We start from the raw sequence: 15,405 nt of genomic DNA, 5'->3' as shown, positions 1-15,405 counted from the left end.
CACTCTGGGGTGTTTTCTCCTCCCTAAGTGAAAAGACAACTGACCCACCCATCCTGAGGATCCCGGCCAGTAACTAATGCAGCAGGGCACAAGGCAGAGGTCGATGGGATGAGTCCCTATTCATGATCGCGTCCCATTCACGCCTCTCTGTGGTCCTGCTTTTCCTGTGGGTCCCCAATGGCACAGGCTTGGTGGTATTGGGTCACTGGTTTTGCCCCTCAGAGGCTGGGGAACCTGACCCCTTCCCCCTCTCCCTGCTCTGCCCTGGCCCCCAAACACAGAGGGAAGTAACAAACCCTCCTGCCGCTCAGTCCATCTCCCTCCACCTCCGAGCAGCTCAGCCCCTAACTGGTGTGACCTCAGCTCCACAAATGGGAAATTTTATTTTCTATGTGTGAAGATAAGGATGTGCTGAGAGGGAAGCCTAAAGTCCGAGTCCAAGAAATCAGATTTCCAGCTAAATGTGTGTAAATAATATTCAAACCATACTCAAATAATATTTATTGAGTCCTGTAAAAATACTTTTTACAAAGTTGGTTACAAAATTGTAAGAAAACACGTCAGGGGGGCTGGAGGTTTAGCTCAGCGGCCTAAGTGCCTGCCTTGTAAGCAGGCAGTCGTGAGTTTGATCCCCAGTACCAATAAAAAGGAAAAAGACAAAAAAAAAGAAAAAAGAAAGAAAACACGTCAGTATACAAAGAGGAACTAGGAACAAGCCAGCAGCAGGGTGGCTGAGATGCCCGTGTGAATCGGGGTGTTTGTATCCCCAGCAACACCTCGACACCTCGACATCCAAGCTACAACTGGCTGCAGCCTTCTGTGCTCTGCCCGCCAGCACTCTCTTCCCAGCACTACTTAGGAGGATGAAACACTGTGTTAAGCCAGAGGCGTCACTAGGGGCCTGTGTGTCCCCAGTGGAACCGCGTCAGAAGGCCTCCCTCATCTGTTTAAAGTGACCTACCACAATCATCTGTAACAAGGAGGAGGGAACCCGAGAAACTGGGAAGTCTGTAACAAGGAGAATGCAGGGCCTAGCGAAACTGGGAAGTAAAACAAGCTGGCACAGAGGCCACACGGCCCACGCTCAGGTGTGAAACCACTCAGACGGTGTCTGGGAGACTGGGGTTGCTGCAGACATGACACTGCAACCACAGGGTGATCACTGTGAGGTGCAGGAACCTCACAAAGGGCCCAGGCAGACAGAGACAGACAGACAGACACGAGCAGGGCTGGGCCAGCGCAAGGTGCACCGAGGCCCTGCAGAGCCAGTTACCACCTTGGACCGGCGCCCAGGCCATGTCTCCATCCTGTGTGTGACTCAGGTTTTAGGACTGCAGGACTGTGATTCAGGTTTTAGGAAGTCAAGCCAAGGAGGGGAGCAACATTTAAATGCGTGCTCACTATGGAGCCACGCTGGCCTAGAACTCACAGAGGGCCTCTGGGCCTCAGTCCCCTGAGTGCTGGGATTAGGGGCGGTGCCATCAGACCCAGGCAAATGCGATTCCAAAATGTTACTTTAACAAAATACGAGATCCAGTTAAACTAACATCAAACTCCAGAAGAGTTAAATACACTGGTTTTTATGATGCAGAGAGCTCACAGGGAAGCACAGTCTGTGCTGACTTACACTTCCGAGCATCACCCTGAAACCTAGGTCAGGCTCTGTACGTGGTGTCAGGAGGCTGTCTGTGTGGCCCACTTCCTGGCACTGATTTTAGGGGACAGGAGACGGGGGCGCCCTCGAGGAACAGGGGGAGCGTCCCCACACTGCGAGGCTGCTCTGAAACAGCAGGAAAGGGGGGTCCCCCACATGCAAGGCTCCTTCCAGACTGCAGCCTGGGGTTCTGTTTGAAGGGCCACTGGGCTTGGGGCCACTGTGGCCCAGTGTGCATGAGGCTCTGGGCTCCACTCCTGAAAACACCCGGTGATTTAAGAGCAAAGCCAGCCACCAGGAGACAGCAGGAGCCACCAGGAGGATGCAGCCTTGGACCAGGAACAGAGGTCCAGATGGGAATCACTCCAGCTGCAGGAGGGCCCAGGGGGCACCCAGGATGGACAGGCAGGAGGACCATCCCACCCAGTGTCCCAACCCTGCTACCTCCAGGAGAAGGCACTGGCAGCTCATCACCTGAGAGGCCCAGCTACAAAAACCAAGGAAACAAACCCTATAGTCTTCTCAAGGTCTTCAAACCAAAGTAAAAAACAGACAATCTGCAGTCATCCGCTGACCCAACCATGCCACTCACATCCCGCGGAGGATGAACTGAGCACCGTGTGGAGCTGACAATGCTGGAGGCGACAGAGCCGCCACTGCCTGCACCAACCAAAGCCAGGCTCAGGCCAAGGCCAGTGCAGGGATGAAGCACTGCAGGGACACATCTTCGTGGAGCACATCGAGGTGAACCATCCGGCCGGCCACGACATCTGGGGAGGCAGACGTGGTTACAGGTCCTGTGTCACACTGCTCGGCACTTGGTTGTGTCCTCTGCCCCTGCTGAGGTCACCCCTGCCCCAGGAGGACGCTGCAGCATCTGGCCACCAGGCCTCGGATGAAGACTGGAAGGTGGGCTCCATATTTCCAGGATGTATGTCCTTCCTGGGGTTGGGGCTGACCTGCCCCTTGTCCTGGTGCCACCGCCCCTCTCTCCACTTCCCCTTCAGCAGGGCTGGGGCTGGGACAGAGCTGCTGATCCTGTCCTCTCCTCCACAGAGCCACCCTTTGAGCCCAGCCCTGCTTCCCGGGCTATTGTGACCTCAGCAGTCAGCAAGGAGCCGCCCCCAGCCAGCAGGCACCCACCCACTGGTCAGGCTGGGAGGCACCAAAGGGCCCAAGACAGGAAACACAGGACAGAGGCGACACTCACTGCACAAGGCCTTGGTGGGGTTCACCTGCTGCCCGGCGAGGAAGGGCAGGAGCTTCCGGATGTCCACAAGCACTGCCACCATCTCTGCCGGGTCTCTGTCCAGAGAGGCGTCGTCAGAGGCTAGGGGGACATGCAGGCTCAGTGTGACTTCCCTAGGTGTAACCAGGAAACTGGAAATGCACAGCCTTCTACATCTGGGGACACGAGCTGGGAGTCCTGAGGGGTTCCTCAAGACAAACTGTCCTTCCATGCGGGCTGCAGAGCTATGGCCTACAGTGTGGCAGCCTCTCAGTCATCACCGCGTACTTTGATTAATCCTCACAACATAACCCTGGTGTCTATGTCCACACACACTAAGGGCCACAGTGGTGAACCCACAGTCCCAGAGCAGCCAGGGCCTTGCAGTGTGGGAACATGCAGATCACAAACAATCCCGAGTCGCTCACTGCTGCCTCTCTTAGGTCCTGCGCCTCCCCCTGTGCCCTGTGCACACTTGGCATTCGGGCGTCACCTCCTCCTCCACTGTCTCTATCACTGCGTGCACACGAGTCCCAGCCCGTCCTGCCACTCTCACTGTGGGACCACAGAGGACAGAGGAGGAGGAGACAGTGAGAGGCCTCTGAGGACACAAGAGAAGGAGACAGAGGCCCTGGGCCACCTCTGTGACTGCTCAGGGTGAGAAGCAAACCTTTTGGAGGAGCAGGGACACCCGAGGCTGGGTGAGGGCTCAGGTGACGCAGGGTGATCCGAGTGCAGCGGAAGAGCAGGGAGCCCTGCAGCCCCTCAGAGCTGGTGCCAACACCCCCACCAAAGCACCACTCCACGTCAGGCAGGCCACTGTCCAGAGTGGATCAGACACGAGGAAACTCACCCAGTGGGGGGTTCCCGAGATCTCTGAAGTGAGTTGTGACGCAGACTAACTCGGTTTCTACTTTCAAGTTCAGCTCTCCGTTTAGGTTAGCTTCAATAACCTGTGGAACCAACAGTCTCTCAAAACAGGGAAAAGGAATGAAAGGAAAGACCCTGGTCTGTTCCTGGAGGGCTGCGGCTGCTCCCCTCTCCTGCCCTCCCCCTTACTCCTGCTGTCCTGGGGGCTGGCACTGTGCAGTGTCCCTACAGTTCCAGGATGGCCCCAGAGGTCGCTGCGAGAGCCCCGCAGGATCACAAGCCCATGTGCCCATGGCCGCCGGAGCACAGGTGACCCGTAAGTGGGCCAGAAGGGTATCCGATGCTGCAGGCGCCTGCCTGGGGTGTCACGCTCAGGAAGCCAGTTTTCCATCCTCAGGCTCGATCCTCACCACTGGGAACTCTGCGTCTTTCTCCAAAGCAAAACAGAATATTTTCTTTTATATACTTGGGCAAGTTTCTATTCCTGAGCTTTTGATATTAAACAGCCCCCAAACTCACTCATCACATAGGCTAGTTAACTCTCTGAATGAAAAGCACCCATTTTAAACAGGTTTTCTCCCTTTGATTAACCCAGGAAAAAAGCGTTGCATTTTCTAAACTAAACTACCGGAGTAAACCAAACTGCACACAGCTGCCGGGGAGGGCTGGGCCGCTCCTGTGGGCTCGGGAGAGCAGACTTGGACTCAGGGTCATAGCCTTCAAGCAACTGTGCATGCATGATCTGAAAAACTCCTACTGTTTGTAAAAAGCAATGACTCTGGAAGTTATTCAGTGGCTCACAAGTAGGTATTTATGCAAAGCAACCCACAGCGGTTCTAGCCTCACGCAGGCCCCCGTGCTCTCCCCGATTCCCAGCATCTGAGCAAATGGCCACCTTCCCACTCCGATCCTCAGACTCCAAGCACAACCAAGTGGATCCTCCAGTGAGATGCTGGTCAAGACCCCTAAGCCCTGGAAGTCCCCGGGGCTCACAGGCAGCAGGCCAACTGCTGACACAATGCCACTGTCGGTGCAGACGCACACACTTGGGGTGCAGGAGCTCAGATCCAAATGAGACCACAAGGCCAGCATCGGCCCTGCTCCGAAGCTAGCACTGCCCCAAGGAAGGGGAGCCCAGAACCGAGCTCCAAAACCTCTGAGTTACAGATCCCTTGAAGCTACTTCCAGATGCCACCTTCTGAGTAGCCTGGGCGCAGACAGAGAAGAACGGACAGGCCCCCCTTTCTGGCAGGTAGTCAGGAGCCCCAGGCCCTGCAGCTCTCTGGAAGGGTGGGATGGACTGGGGTGGACAGGACGGTAACCCAGTGCTGTCCAGTGGACAACCCATAATGGCCAAGAACAGGCCGAGGCTCTGGGTGACAGACACTGTGGGGAGGCCTGGGGCAGGGATGGCACTGAGCCTCTCAAGAGGGGCGAGTAAGGGAGAATCTGGGGTGAGCTCAGGTGTGAGTGAGGACACTGCTGTGCAGGGTGGCAGAGTGTGAAGCACAATAGCAGGAGACCACACACCTAACACTTTGAGGAGACTCAAAGTGCCAGAAGCTGAGGAGAGCCGGTGGGACTCGCTGTGACGTGGGGACCTTTGTCCTGGGCTCCCAGATGGGGGGAGCCTCCAGACTCACCATGTACCCATGGGTGGGCCAGGAAACCCACTGGCCTTCGTTGGGGGAAGTGGGGACACTCAGGCCACACTATGGCTTGGGGACACAGCACGAGGCGCTTCAGATCCAAACCAAAGGGCGCCACAGCCACGGAGCCCCAGCGCTCCTCCCGGAAGTCATGACTTACAAGGTGATTGCTGATGTTTTTCATTTTCTCCAAGACACTCTTCATGGTCTTCAGGACTGGTAAATAAATAGAAACCTGCAGGACCAATAGGAAAGAGCAGCAGAGTGAGAGAAGGCTGGCACACAGGCGGGAGGCCTCCGACGTACAACTCCTAACTGTCCCACTCGAGGTCCATGCAGCCCTGAGAGGAAGGCGATCTCATAGGCAGCCGAGCAGGTGAAGGACTGACCCCCAGTGACACACCTGTTACCCTGGTGACCACACCCCGAGGGCTGTGCATGGCTCAGGTGCTCCACATGGCAGCCCTGGGATGCTGCAAAGGGCTCCACGGAGCAGGGGGGAGGGGGTTAAACCTGGCCCAGCAGGACGCCCCTCATGGGGACACTCACCCAAGGACCTTCTCCCTGCTCCGTGCAAACACAGGGGGAGTCACCATCCCTCTCCTAACCCTGTATTACTCCTAGTGCTCCCAAGACGCTGGCCTTCCCAGTCTCTAGACAGGATGCGATGGAAACAGTGTGTATTTAAAGTTTAAAAAATGACTGTAATACACTGCTATGAATCCCTCTCAAAGTCCTCTCCCTGGCTGGCAACACACTTTTCCTGTCGTTCTTGCCACTTTCAGAAGCAGGTCTGGAAGTCCTCTGACTGTTTTGTGTTTGTTTTCTGAGATAGGGTTTCGCTGTGTAGCCCAGGCTGGCTCTGAACTTGTGTTGATCCTCCTGCCTCAGCCTCTTAGGAGCTGGCATTACAGACATACATCACCTCACCGGGCATGGAAGTTCCCTGTTCCTGAGTATCTTTGGCTGCCTCAGTGTCCTAAATCAATTTCAAATGTTTCCCCTTTCATGGTCATTCTGACTTTGGGGAGGAGCCAGAAGTCACATCATGGTGACAGATCCAGTGGACAAGGACACAGCGTTGTGTTCTCATGAGCCAACCTCCGCGGGACAGCACTCGGCAGCAGCACTCACCACACTGGTGATCATGCCCTGGAAAGAGGCCGTCAGAGCTGCTTCAGAAAGTGCAAGAAGACAGGCGTGGAGGTGCACACCTGGAATCTCTGCACTTGTGGGGCTGAGGCAGGGGGATGGTTGGTTTGTAGCCCAAGCCTGGGCTACAAAATGAGCTCAAGGCCAGCCTGAACTGCACAGTGAGATCCTGTCTCAAAAACACAAAAAAAGAAAGAAAGGAAGGAAAGAAGGTGGCAAGAACGATGGGATGCTTCTGAAGCAAGTAGGGAAATATTCTGAGGGGAATTCATGGCAAGTCACTGAAATAAATTTTTTTACAAATACTGTATTTTTAATCGCCCCCACAGATGTCTTCTAATGAATGTCCAGCCCACATTCTACCCAGTGTACATTTAGTGTTTTCTTAAATTCTGAGCAACAGCCAAAGTACTCCCTGGTACCCTCCTCCTTTTCAGTGGCCCTGGGGTCCCCCTCAGGGGAGTGTCCACCCGGCTTAGGTCGCACAGCGCCCCCTATGGCTGTGATACACGCACTAGCTGTGTGGGCCTGTGCAGCCTGAACTGATGCCACTGGCCAAGTCACAAACACGCCCGATGTCCAGTGCTACTTCAGTTTTGATCTGCTCAGCAGCTGCTTTTGAGCAAGACATTCTCTCTCTTACACATAAAGAATGCAGTATTTCTACCGTGTGCTTCACAGTTTGCTTTCCTTTCAGTATGCTTTAAAACTGTGTATCGCTTTCTTAGCAGGCAGGCCTCATGCAGCTTCTGAATAAAATATACTACAAGACCATGAGAAACCTTATAGGAGCCGAAACCGCTCTTCAGGGTGACGAAGGGCAGGCTGGCAAGTGTCACTCACGTCGGCATCCGGGACTGAGGGCTCCTGTAAGTCCTTCCATAGTTTTCGAGGAATGACCTTTATGGGGATATCGTGGGTCACAATGCGACTACTGTTTGACACAGACAGCTGCCAAAAAAAGACAGGTAAATGTTTCATGCTGTCCTCATTAACAGCAAAAATAAAACTAAAACCCCGAGGACAAACAAGGTGAGATATTAAGTCTAAATGGAACGACCTTCATTCATTTATCCAAATTCATTCAGGGCGTCTGCTCTGGGCTCTGAGCTCTGCACACAGCTGATGTGCCAGTGGCATCAGTTCAGGCTGTGCAGGACCACACAGCTAGCTGTGTGTCACAGCCATAGAGGGCGCTGTGCAACAAAAGTCCCCAGGACTCTGAGGGACGGAGGGGCCAGTAAGGAAAATTAAACAAAATGCATGTGATACTCATTAGAGCCTTGACAAAACATGTTGTGACCAGGTCTTTGGACTGGGAAGTCAGGGGAAGTCTCCTGGGGTGGGTGACCGTGCAGATGATAACAAAATGAGAGAGGCAGATGGCCCTGAGGATGTCTGGAAGCCAGGAGATGGGAAGAAGCCGACTTTCTCTGTCACAGCAACCAGAAGCCACTCTTTTAGTGACAGGACACTTGGTGTGTGGCGGTCCCTACACGGCTAGAAGAATAAACCATTCTCATCTATTTTCAGGGGCTCCTTTCAGCCCCACAGCCCAAAGCCTCTGGCCCTTTTACACAGAAAGTGTGTGTTAACTACTTTGCCTTAAGAAAGTAAAGAAACTCCAGGTTCATATTGTGACAGTGAATTAGTTCTAAGTTAGCTCTAAGAACAGATTCTCTACGGAGTTACACAGAAATTACAAAGTTGAGAAATTCATTTGAAACCATAAACAGTGCTTGCCCACAGATGTGTGAAGTGTGTATAAAGTAGAAGGCAGGGGAGAGGTAAGGACAGCAGCTTTTGGGAGGGGCCAGTACTGACACTGAGCAATTTGTAAAGGAGGAGCTTTGGCTTAAAAGACAGACACCCTGGGGAAGACTTGACATTGTCTGGGAGTTTGGAAAGAACTGGGCATAACCAGAGAAGACCATTCAGGGTAGTACCTTACGATTTGGCTTCCAGATGGGTTGGGCCATATGTGAAAGGTTCTGCTCAACGCACTAAGAAATATGAACTTCATCATGTGCGTGTGCGTGAGAGAGAGAGAGAGAGAGAGAGAGAGAGAGAGAGAGAGATCTGACGGGAGCTGTGTGCTAAGCTCATCTGGCAGTAACATGTTAAGACAGTCATGTTACTGAAACATGACTGGCAATTTAAAGGCATCCCAGCAGCAGAGTTTTGAGGAAAGCACATCAAAAGTGGAAATGGATAAAAACCATGATTTCTACCTGGGATAACAATACCATTAAAAAAATTTCTGACACTGGAAGTTTTACCCTTTGGAAAAGGCAGCATCCTAGTTGAATGCTGTATGATCATGAAGAGGAGAAACTGACTCTTAACAGAAAATGAGGAGTCACCCATCAGGTCTTTAACAAAATAATGAGCTATCAACAAAACTGTTTAAAAGCCAGGAGTAGAACTCTTGATGGTTCTTTGAGGCCAGGACTTGTAGAAACATTCAGAAACCCTGTTCCTCCTACTCACCAGCTCTATAGAGACCGTCAAGCAGGGAAAGTGTTTATTAGTCAGCTTGATTTTCAAGGTTCTGGCATTCTGGGCAGTCTTCAAAGCTCGAGATAGATTTTCTGATGTTAGTTCTAAATAAATCACATTGTTTTCTGCAGACACACCCTCCATTTGGAATTCACTGAAAAAGTTCTCCTAGGGGTTGGAAGAGAAGGGCTTGTGTGGCCTTTCTGGGGCACTGGTGATGCCCGAGGCTGGGGATGGGGGTGAGGGGCTGGCTCACTTGCTCCAGCTCACACCACGTGCTGGCCCCACCGCTGGGCTGCCGGTCCCAGAGGATGAAGTTCAGCTTCTCCGGGCTGATGCGCAGGGTGCAGGTTCTGGCCAGCTTGGCGATCATGTTACTGACTCCTAGGGCAGGGAATAAGGCCGGGAGTCACCAGCGGGAATGGCAGGCGTCCCAGATATCACCGTCACCTAGAACACATTAGTCAAGCAGGTGCAACTTCCCAGTGGGAAAGCAGCGGTCGCCCATGGGGAGGATGGGGAGGCTTCGACCCCGCGAGTCGGGCCATTCTCCCACGGGGAGCGCCCAACCGGGAAACTGAGGCTCGGAGAAGAACTAGCAACTGGGGTGAGGCTGTCACACGTACAGCACAAACTATGGGTGCTGCGGCACAGGGATCGGAGCCCGGAGGCACAGCCCGGCGGGAAGCCGGAACACGGCGTCTCCGGGGCAGGGTGAGGACCGCGGGGCCCTCACGGAGCCTCAGGTCCGCCCGTGGCGCCGCCGCCACCTTCGCCCGAGACCCGCCCCGCGGGGTCTCCTCGCGGTGCTCCCGCTCCGGCCGGCGACCCCAGCTCACGCGTGAAGTGGTTCAGACAGGCCGCGTCCACGATCTTGGCGCGGAACTTCATGTCGGTGCCGGCCCCGGGGGCGCGTCTACCGCGGGCCGCCTCGGTCCGTCCCTGAGCGTCCCGGCCGGAAACGCGGCGGCGCGCCCACAGGTTCCGGTCCCGGAGCCACAGTAGGGCCAGCTAGGGGTTCCGGGCCGGGGTCCGCGGACACAAGTCCCCCTCCCAGCTCCTCTGGACCGTGATGGAGCCTGCACCCCCGGGTGTGGGCCGGAGGTTCAAGTTCAGAACCTTTACAAATTACTTTTTTTTTTTTTTTTTTGTCTTTTTCCTTTTTATCGGTACCGGGGATCGGACTCACGACTGCCTGCTTCCAAGGCAGGCGCTTATGCCGCTGAGCTAAACCTCCAGCCCCCAAGTACTTTTTGACACCTCTTCAAGTTCTGGGTTTTGCTTTCGTTCATTTTTTTTTCTTTTCCTTTTTCGCACTAAGGATTGAACCCAGAACCTTCGCACTGAGCAGCATCCCAAGCCCTTGTTACGGTTTTATTTTGAGATTGGGTCTCTGTTAGTCTCAGGTTTGTCCACTGCCTCATCCTCTCAATGCTGGGATGACCAGAGTGTGCGATCACACTCGTTTTAAAAATCCCAATGAAATCAATCTTTTATTAAAAAATCAATTTATACAGTCAATAGTATGACTTAAATATATTTCCTTAAAGTGAAATAGCTCTATACCACCATCAGCCTGATGATAAAAGGGTACTGGTACCTCAGAAGTTTGATTAAGGCTCAGAACATTGTTTTAAATTTTGAACATGTTATTGATTAGTCATTAAAGACAAGGGGCTTGAAGCACTCTGATCATCTGGCTGCAACTTTGTCTTAATATGAGCTTTACCAGATTTGCAATAACAAAGCACTCACAGGCTGTGTGGCTTCAACCAGAGAAGTGTATTTTCTCTTAATCCTGGAGGAAGAACACCAGCTCAGTTTTACCGGGCAGGCAGGTGGCTGTCTTCTCCCTGAACCCTGGTCTAACGGCCTCTCTGGCACATCTGTATCCAGTTTCCTTTACCAAAAAGAACAATCAGGCCCCCAGTGTAGTGGAGTAGGGCCTGTGCTACTGGCCTCACTTTAATCATCTCCTTGAAGACCCTGCCTCCTGATACAGTCCCATTCTGAGGAGCTAGGATTGCGACTTCAACAGGTGACTTGGAGGACACAGCTCAGCTCCTATCAAACGTTGCACAGGAAGGGCGCATAGGAGCCATGTTTCTCTGTTTATGTTCTGGGACATGAAATAAAGGGGTCAGAACTCCTTGCCCTCTTCACATGTCAACTTACTCTAACTTTGCACCCAAACATCTCTGTCAGCTCCTCTGTGGATTAAACCTCGATTAAACCAGGAGTAGGGGGGAAAGTACAGACATCTCACTATCACCTCGCATTATTTTAATTTTTTTGAGATAGGGTCTTGCTATGTAGTTCAGGCTGGCCTTGAACTTGCAGCAATCCTCCTGCCTTAAATTCCTGAGAGCTGGGATTACAGTTGTGTTCCACCATGCCTGGCAACAGTTTTTTTCAGACCAGCTACTTTCAGTTAGAAATATGAATTTATGGGCAGGGATTTAGCTCAGCAGCATAAACACCTTCCTGGCAAGTGCAAGATCATGAGTTCAATCCCCAGTACCAAAAAAAAAAAAAAAAAAAAAAAAAAAAGAATTTAATTGTTCTTTCATGCCTTTTTATGGCTCGACAGTCTTTTTTTTTTAGCATGGAATATTTTATTGTCTTGAGTATTTGTTTATTCATCTACTGGAGGACATCATTTGCCTGTATATCCTGGAAATTTATTTTATTTATTTTTGGTCTTTTTCCTTTTTATCGGTACCAGGGATCAAACTCACGACTGCCTGCTTGCAATACAGGCGCTTATGCCGCTGAGCTAAATCCCCAGCCCCCAGAAATTTATTTTTTGTACCAGGCATTGAACTCAGGACCTTGTGCTTTGCAGGCAGGTACTTATGCCACTAAGCTAAATCCTGGCTACATCCTGGCAACTATGAGTAAAAGTTCTCTCGCCATTTATGTAAAAGTTTCTGTGTGGGCATAAATTCTAAAGTGCACAGTAGATGGGTAGCATGGAGAACTGTGTGTAGCTTTGTTAAGAAACTGCCCAGCTGGGGCTGGGGATTTAGCTCAGCGGCATAAGCGCCTGCCTTGCAAGCCGGCAGTCGTGAGTTCGATCCCTGGTACCGATAAAAAGGAAAAAGACAAAAAAAAAAAAAAAAAAAAAAAAGAAACTGCCCAGCTGTACCATTTTCATTTCCACTAACAGGGAACAGAAGTTCTGTTGCTCCACATTCCTGTCAGCATTTGCTTTTGTGTTGTTGGATTTTAGTCATTCTAATAGGTTTGTATTAGTATTGTTTATTAGCCTGCAAATCCCTCATTATTTGTGATGTTGGATCTATTCACATGCTTATTTGCCATCTGTATAGGTTTTTTGTAAGGCATGCAAAATTTTTTTGCTGTGTATTTTTAATGGAGTTGTTTTCTAATCATGAATACTGTTATTTATATATTGTAAATCCACTATCAGATCTTTTCCAATGCTTTGCCCCAATTTATGGCTTATTTTTTGAGTATTTAGGTCTCATGCACATTTTAAAAATCAGTCTTTTTTCTTGTGATATTGAGTTGTGTAAATCAGAAGTCATTATAGCTAATAGTATAGACATTCCTCATAAGATTGAAAATAAAAGTATCATATGATTCAGCAATCCCACTGCTAAGTATACACCCAAAGGAACTGAAACCAGTATACTGAAGAGATGTCTGCATTCTCATGTGTATACATCTCTACTTCCAATAGCTAAGATATGGAATCCTATGTGTCTATCAACAGAATGAGTTAAAAACCTGTGGTATGCATATACAAATTAAGAATAAAATGCAGTGGAGCAAATAGTTAAGTTCTGTAGCTCCATATTTGGCACGTCAGGCACAGGGTAGTGAGATGAGAGTTCCAAAGGGCTTGGTCAGTCCCAACCCTGTGGCCTCATACACACTGTCTCTCTCTAGTGCTAGCTTCATTTGTGATCTGTAGCATTCTCTTGCTGACATTCCATGTTCCTGGCACCTCTGACTTACTGGGAGCTTCACTGAACTTTGGAATTTGTTCCCACAGCTTCACTGCCCTCTCAGAGGCTCCTTACCTGGTCTTCCTTTGAAATCTGAGTGGAAGCCTCCCTGCCTCCACAACTCTTGTAGTTTGCATGCTCATAAAACCAGCATCACATAGACAATGCCATGGTCTTGTCAGTGGGACTGGTAGCTGGGTCCTCTTGGATTATGGCTGCAGTGGCCTCTGAGTACCTGGATGGCTGAATACTGTGAAATGCATCCTGGGGTTATGATTCATTAGAAAGCCCTTCTCAAACAGGTATGGCAGATATGCTCTTCTCAGATGAAATGCTGGCACTTTTGTATTTGATACTTTTATACCCTTGAGCCTGCAATGGGTGTGTGTTGCTGATTCCTGAGATGCCCTCAAGGCATCTCTCTGGTCGTACAAAATACTTTTTTTTCTTTTTTTAGTCATGCTAATCACTTTAGTGGTCACAACTCCTTTGGCTTCAACTTTGCATTGTTCCTTGTGGGCCTAAAACTAAGTTTTTCACATTTTCCTGCTCTGCATTTTATTCCTAATACTCATTACACTCTCACAAAAACTAGCCAGTAATACCATCCTACAGCCTGCTATACTGTCTTGAAACATCCACTGCCAGATTAATTTTTCCACCAATCTGAATCACAGCCTCCCCCAAAATCTCAAGATATAAGCAGGCTATGGGAATTTTTTTTCCTCAGAATATAACACATATGGCCTCTAATTTAACTGCCAGTGCAGTCTCTGGTTCCCATCTGAAATCTACTGAGTCTGGCTTGTACTGACCACATTCCTATTAGCATTCTGGTCTTCTGAGTTTTTCTGGAATCCCTCATTAAGTTGCTGTTTGTAGCACTCTAAGGTTTCTCTTGTATCTTGGAATCTTCCAAAATTCCTTCTGCAAACCAGTTCCAAAGGCTTCTAAACCACATAGTCAAGAATGGTTACAGTAGTGATACTACTCCTGGTACCAATTTTATGTATAGCATTTTTTATTGCTGAGACAACACCCAACGCTCACAGTTTACAACAGAGGTCTAATTTGCTAATGGTTTCAGTCCATGATTGGCTGGCTCCAAGGCAGAGACATCATCATGGCAGAAGGGCTTGGCAAAGCTGCTTAGTTCATGGTGGTCAGGGAGCAGGGCAGAACAGTACCTGAAAGGAACAGGTTACAAACCATATATAATACCGGACAGCATGCCCCAGGACCCATCCAACCACATGCAGACGACGGGTTCCATTCCTGCTATCTTCCCCGATGGACAGTGGATGGCCACGGTAGACGATTGTGAATTAGGTCGGTCTCACAATTCTGTCGTTTATTAGTCTCGTTGTGACCAACAGCATTATACACATGCAGTGAGCAGGTATAGTAAGGCGGCACACGACCCAAGCTAGACTTAAGCCGGACCGCAGGAACCAGCAACTTTAGCAGCAAATCCATCATCAGTGGGGATTGACCTAGTACGCCGCTATTGGACAACGAAGCTGCAAAGGGCCGGAGGGAGCTTTTGCTGTCAACGTGAACAGCGTGAGATGAGATCGATGAGGTGCTGAGGAACCTAAGGCGACTGAAACAAAATAGGAACGCCTAACACTGAGCCTAGCAAGGGTTCCAAGACGCCCCCTCCGGAGCTACTAAGACAACCGGCTCGCTGCGCCTGCACACTTACGCCTCCGAGAAAAGAGCCAATGAGATAGAAGGGTGGGCGTGCACAATGACGTCCATGTGGAAAGAACCAATGGGACGGAGGAATAGGCGGGCTGTAGGAAAATGCCGGTTTCCGGTTCCGGTGGGTCTTTGTCCGCGGAGGTGCTACGTGTCTGTCATCTTCAGTGGCGGCGGGCGGGTAAGGGTCGTCCCGCTGGGGCCCCCGAAGTGAGCCGTGCGACCCAAGGCGGCCACGCCTTTGTGACTCCTGGGGCCGGAGACCGTGGCCTCGCCGGCGGGTCTGCCGAAAGAGCCCCCGCGACACAGCGACTGTCACGGCTTCCCTGGGAACACCGACCCAGGCCCAGAAGAGCTGCGACCCCAGGGCTCTGCTCCCTATGGCCCTCCATATGGATGCGCCCTCTCTCTGCCTTTGCCGCCCGCTGTAGTGAGAAATGGTGACCTTTCGCCATGTGTGCGCGCTTGCAATCTCATCTCGTAAAACTGTTGTTCAGTCCTGGCCCCCGCACCAGTCCTGTGGTGTAAAATGGGAGAGGTTGCCTGATTTCTAATCGGGAGACCCTGGTGGATTCTTGGATGCACGCCGCTGGCTTTGAGCGCAGTGTAGTGTGCATGTTTCTGGACAAAGAGGTCTTACGGTTTATCACAGCCACGACTGCGTGAAGTTTAAGACCG

General features: G+C 51.0%; 1 protein-coding gene and 1 long non-coding RNA gene across 3 annotated transcripts; both read right to left on the bottom strand.

Annotated features, from left to right (window-relative positions):
• Positions 1–486: 486 nt before the first annotated feature.
• Hus1 (HUS1 checkpoint clamp component) lies at positions 487–10,027 on the bottom strand. Of its 2 annotated transcripts, none has more exons than XM_003465777.5 (8): positions 9,892–10,027; positions 9,309–9,436; positions 9,044–9,220; positions 7,397–7,504; positions 5,562–5,636; positions 3,736–3,835; positions 2,865–2,984; positions 487–2,424 (listed from the first exon to the last, which is right to left on the bottom strand). In XM_003465777.5, the coding sequence occupies exons 1-8, from the start codon at positions 9,941–9,943 to the stop codon at positions 2,336–2,338; spliced, it is 849 nt and encodes a 282-aa protein (XP_003465825.1). In that variant the 5' UTR covers positions 9,944–10,027; the 3' UTR covers positions 487–2,335. The 2 variants fall into 2 exon arrangements, with proteins under 2 accessions (XP_003465825.1, XP_013003662.1); XM_013148208.3 differs by lacking the exon at positions 9,892–10,027 and adding an exon at positions 9,679–9,885.
• Positions 10,028–14,029: 4,002 nt separating this feature from the next.
• LOC134472392 (uncharacterized) lies at positions 14,030–14,731 on the bottom strand. The gene is made up of 2 exons (XR_010042197.1): positions 14,520–14,731; positions 14,030–14,213 (listed from the first exon to the last, which is right to left on the bottom strand). It is a non-coding gene; the product is annotated as an uncharacterized LOC134472392 (long non-coding RNA).
• Between the last annotated feature and the right edge of the window lie 674 nt (positions 14,732–15,405).

This window comes from Cavia porcellus, unplaced genomic scaffold (genome assembly GCF_034190915.1).
Source record: "Cavia porcellus strain 051 isolate PalLab524CR breed Dunkin Hartley unplaced genomic scaffold, mCavPor4.1 scaffold_23, whole genome shotgun sequence".
NCBI lineage: Eukaryota > Metazoa > Chordata > Mammalia > Rodentia > Caviidae > Cavia > Cavia porcellus.
Note: the sequence above shows the minus strand (reverse complement) of the source record. Positions and strands in the feature narration are given on the sequence as shown.

What these genes read in the sequence shown, in the direction of transcription:
- Hus1 (XM_003465777.5), bottom strand. Translation starts at nt 9,943, where the DNA reads ATGAAGTTCCGCGCCAAGATCGTGGACGCGGCCTGTCTGAACCACTTC. An exon ending in CTGTCTGAACCACTTCACGC is followed by an intron (nt 9,437 to 9,891) that starts GTGAGCTGGGGT and finishes TCCCTGCCCTAG; the next exon opens with GAGTCAGTAACATGATCGCC. An exon ending in CGTGGTGTGAGCTGGAGCAA is followed by an intron (nt 9,221 to 9,308) that starts GTGAGCCAGCCC and finishes TCCAACCCCTAG; the next exon opens with GAGAACTTTTTCAGTGAATT.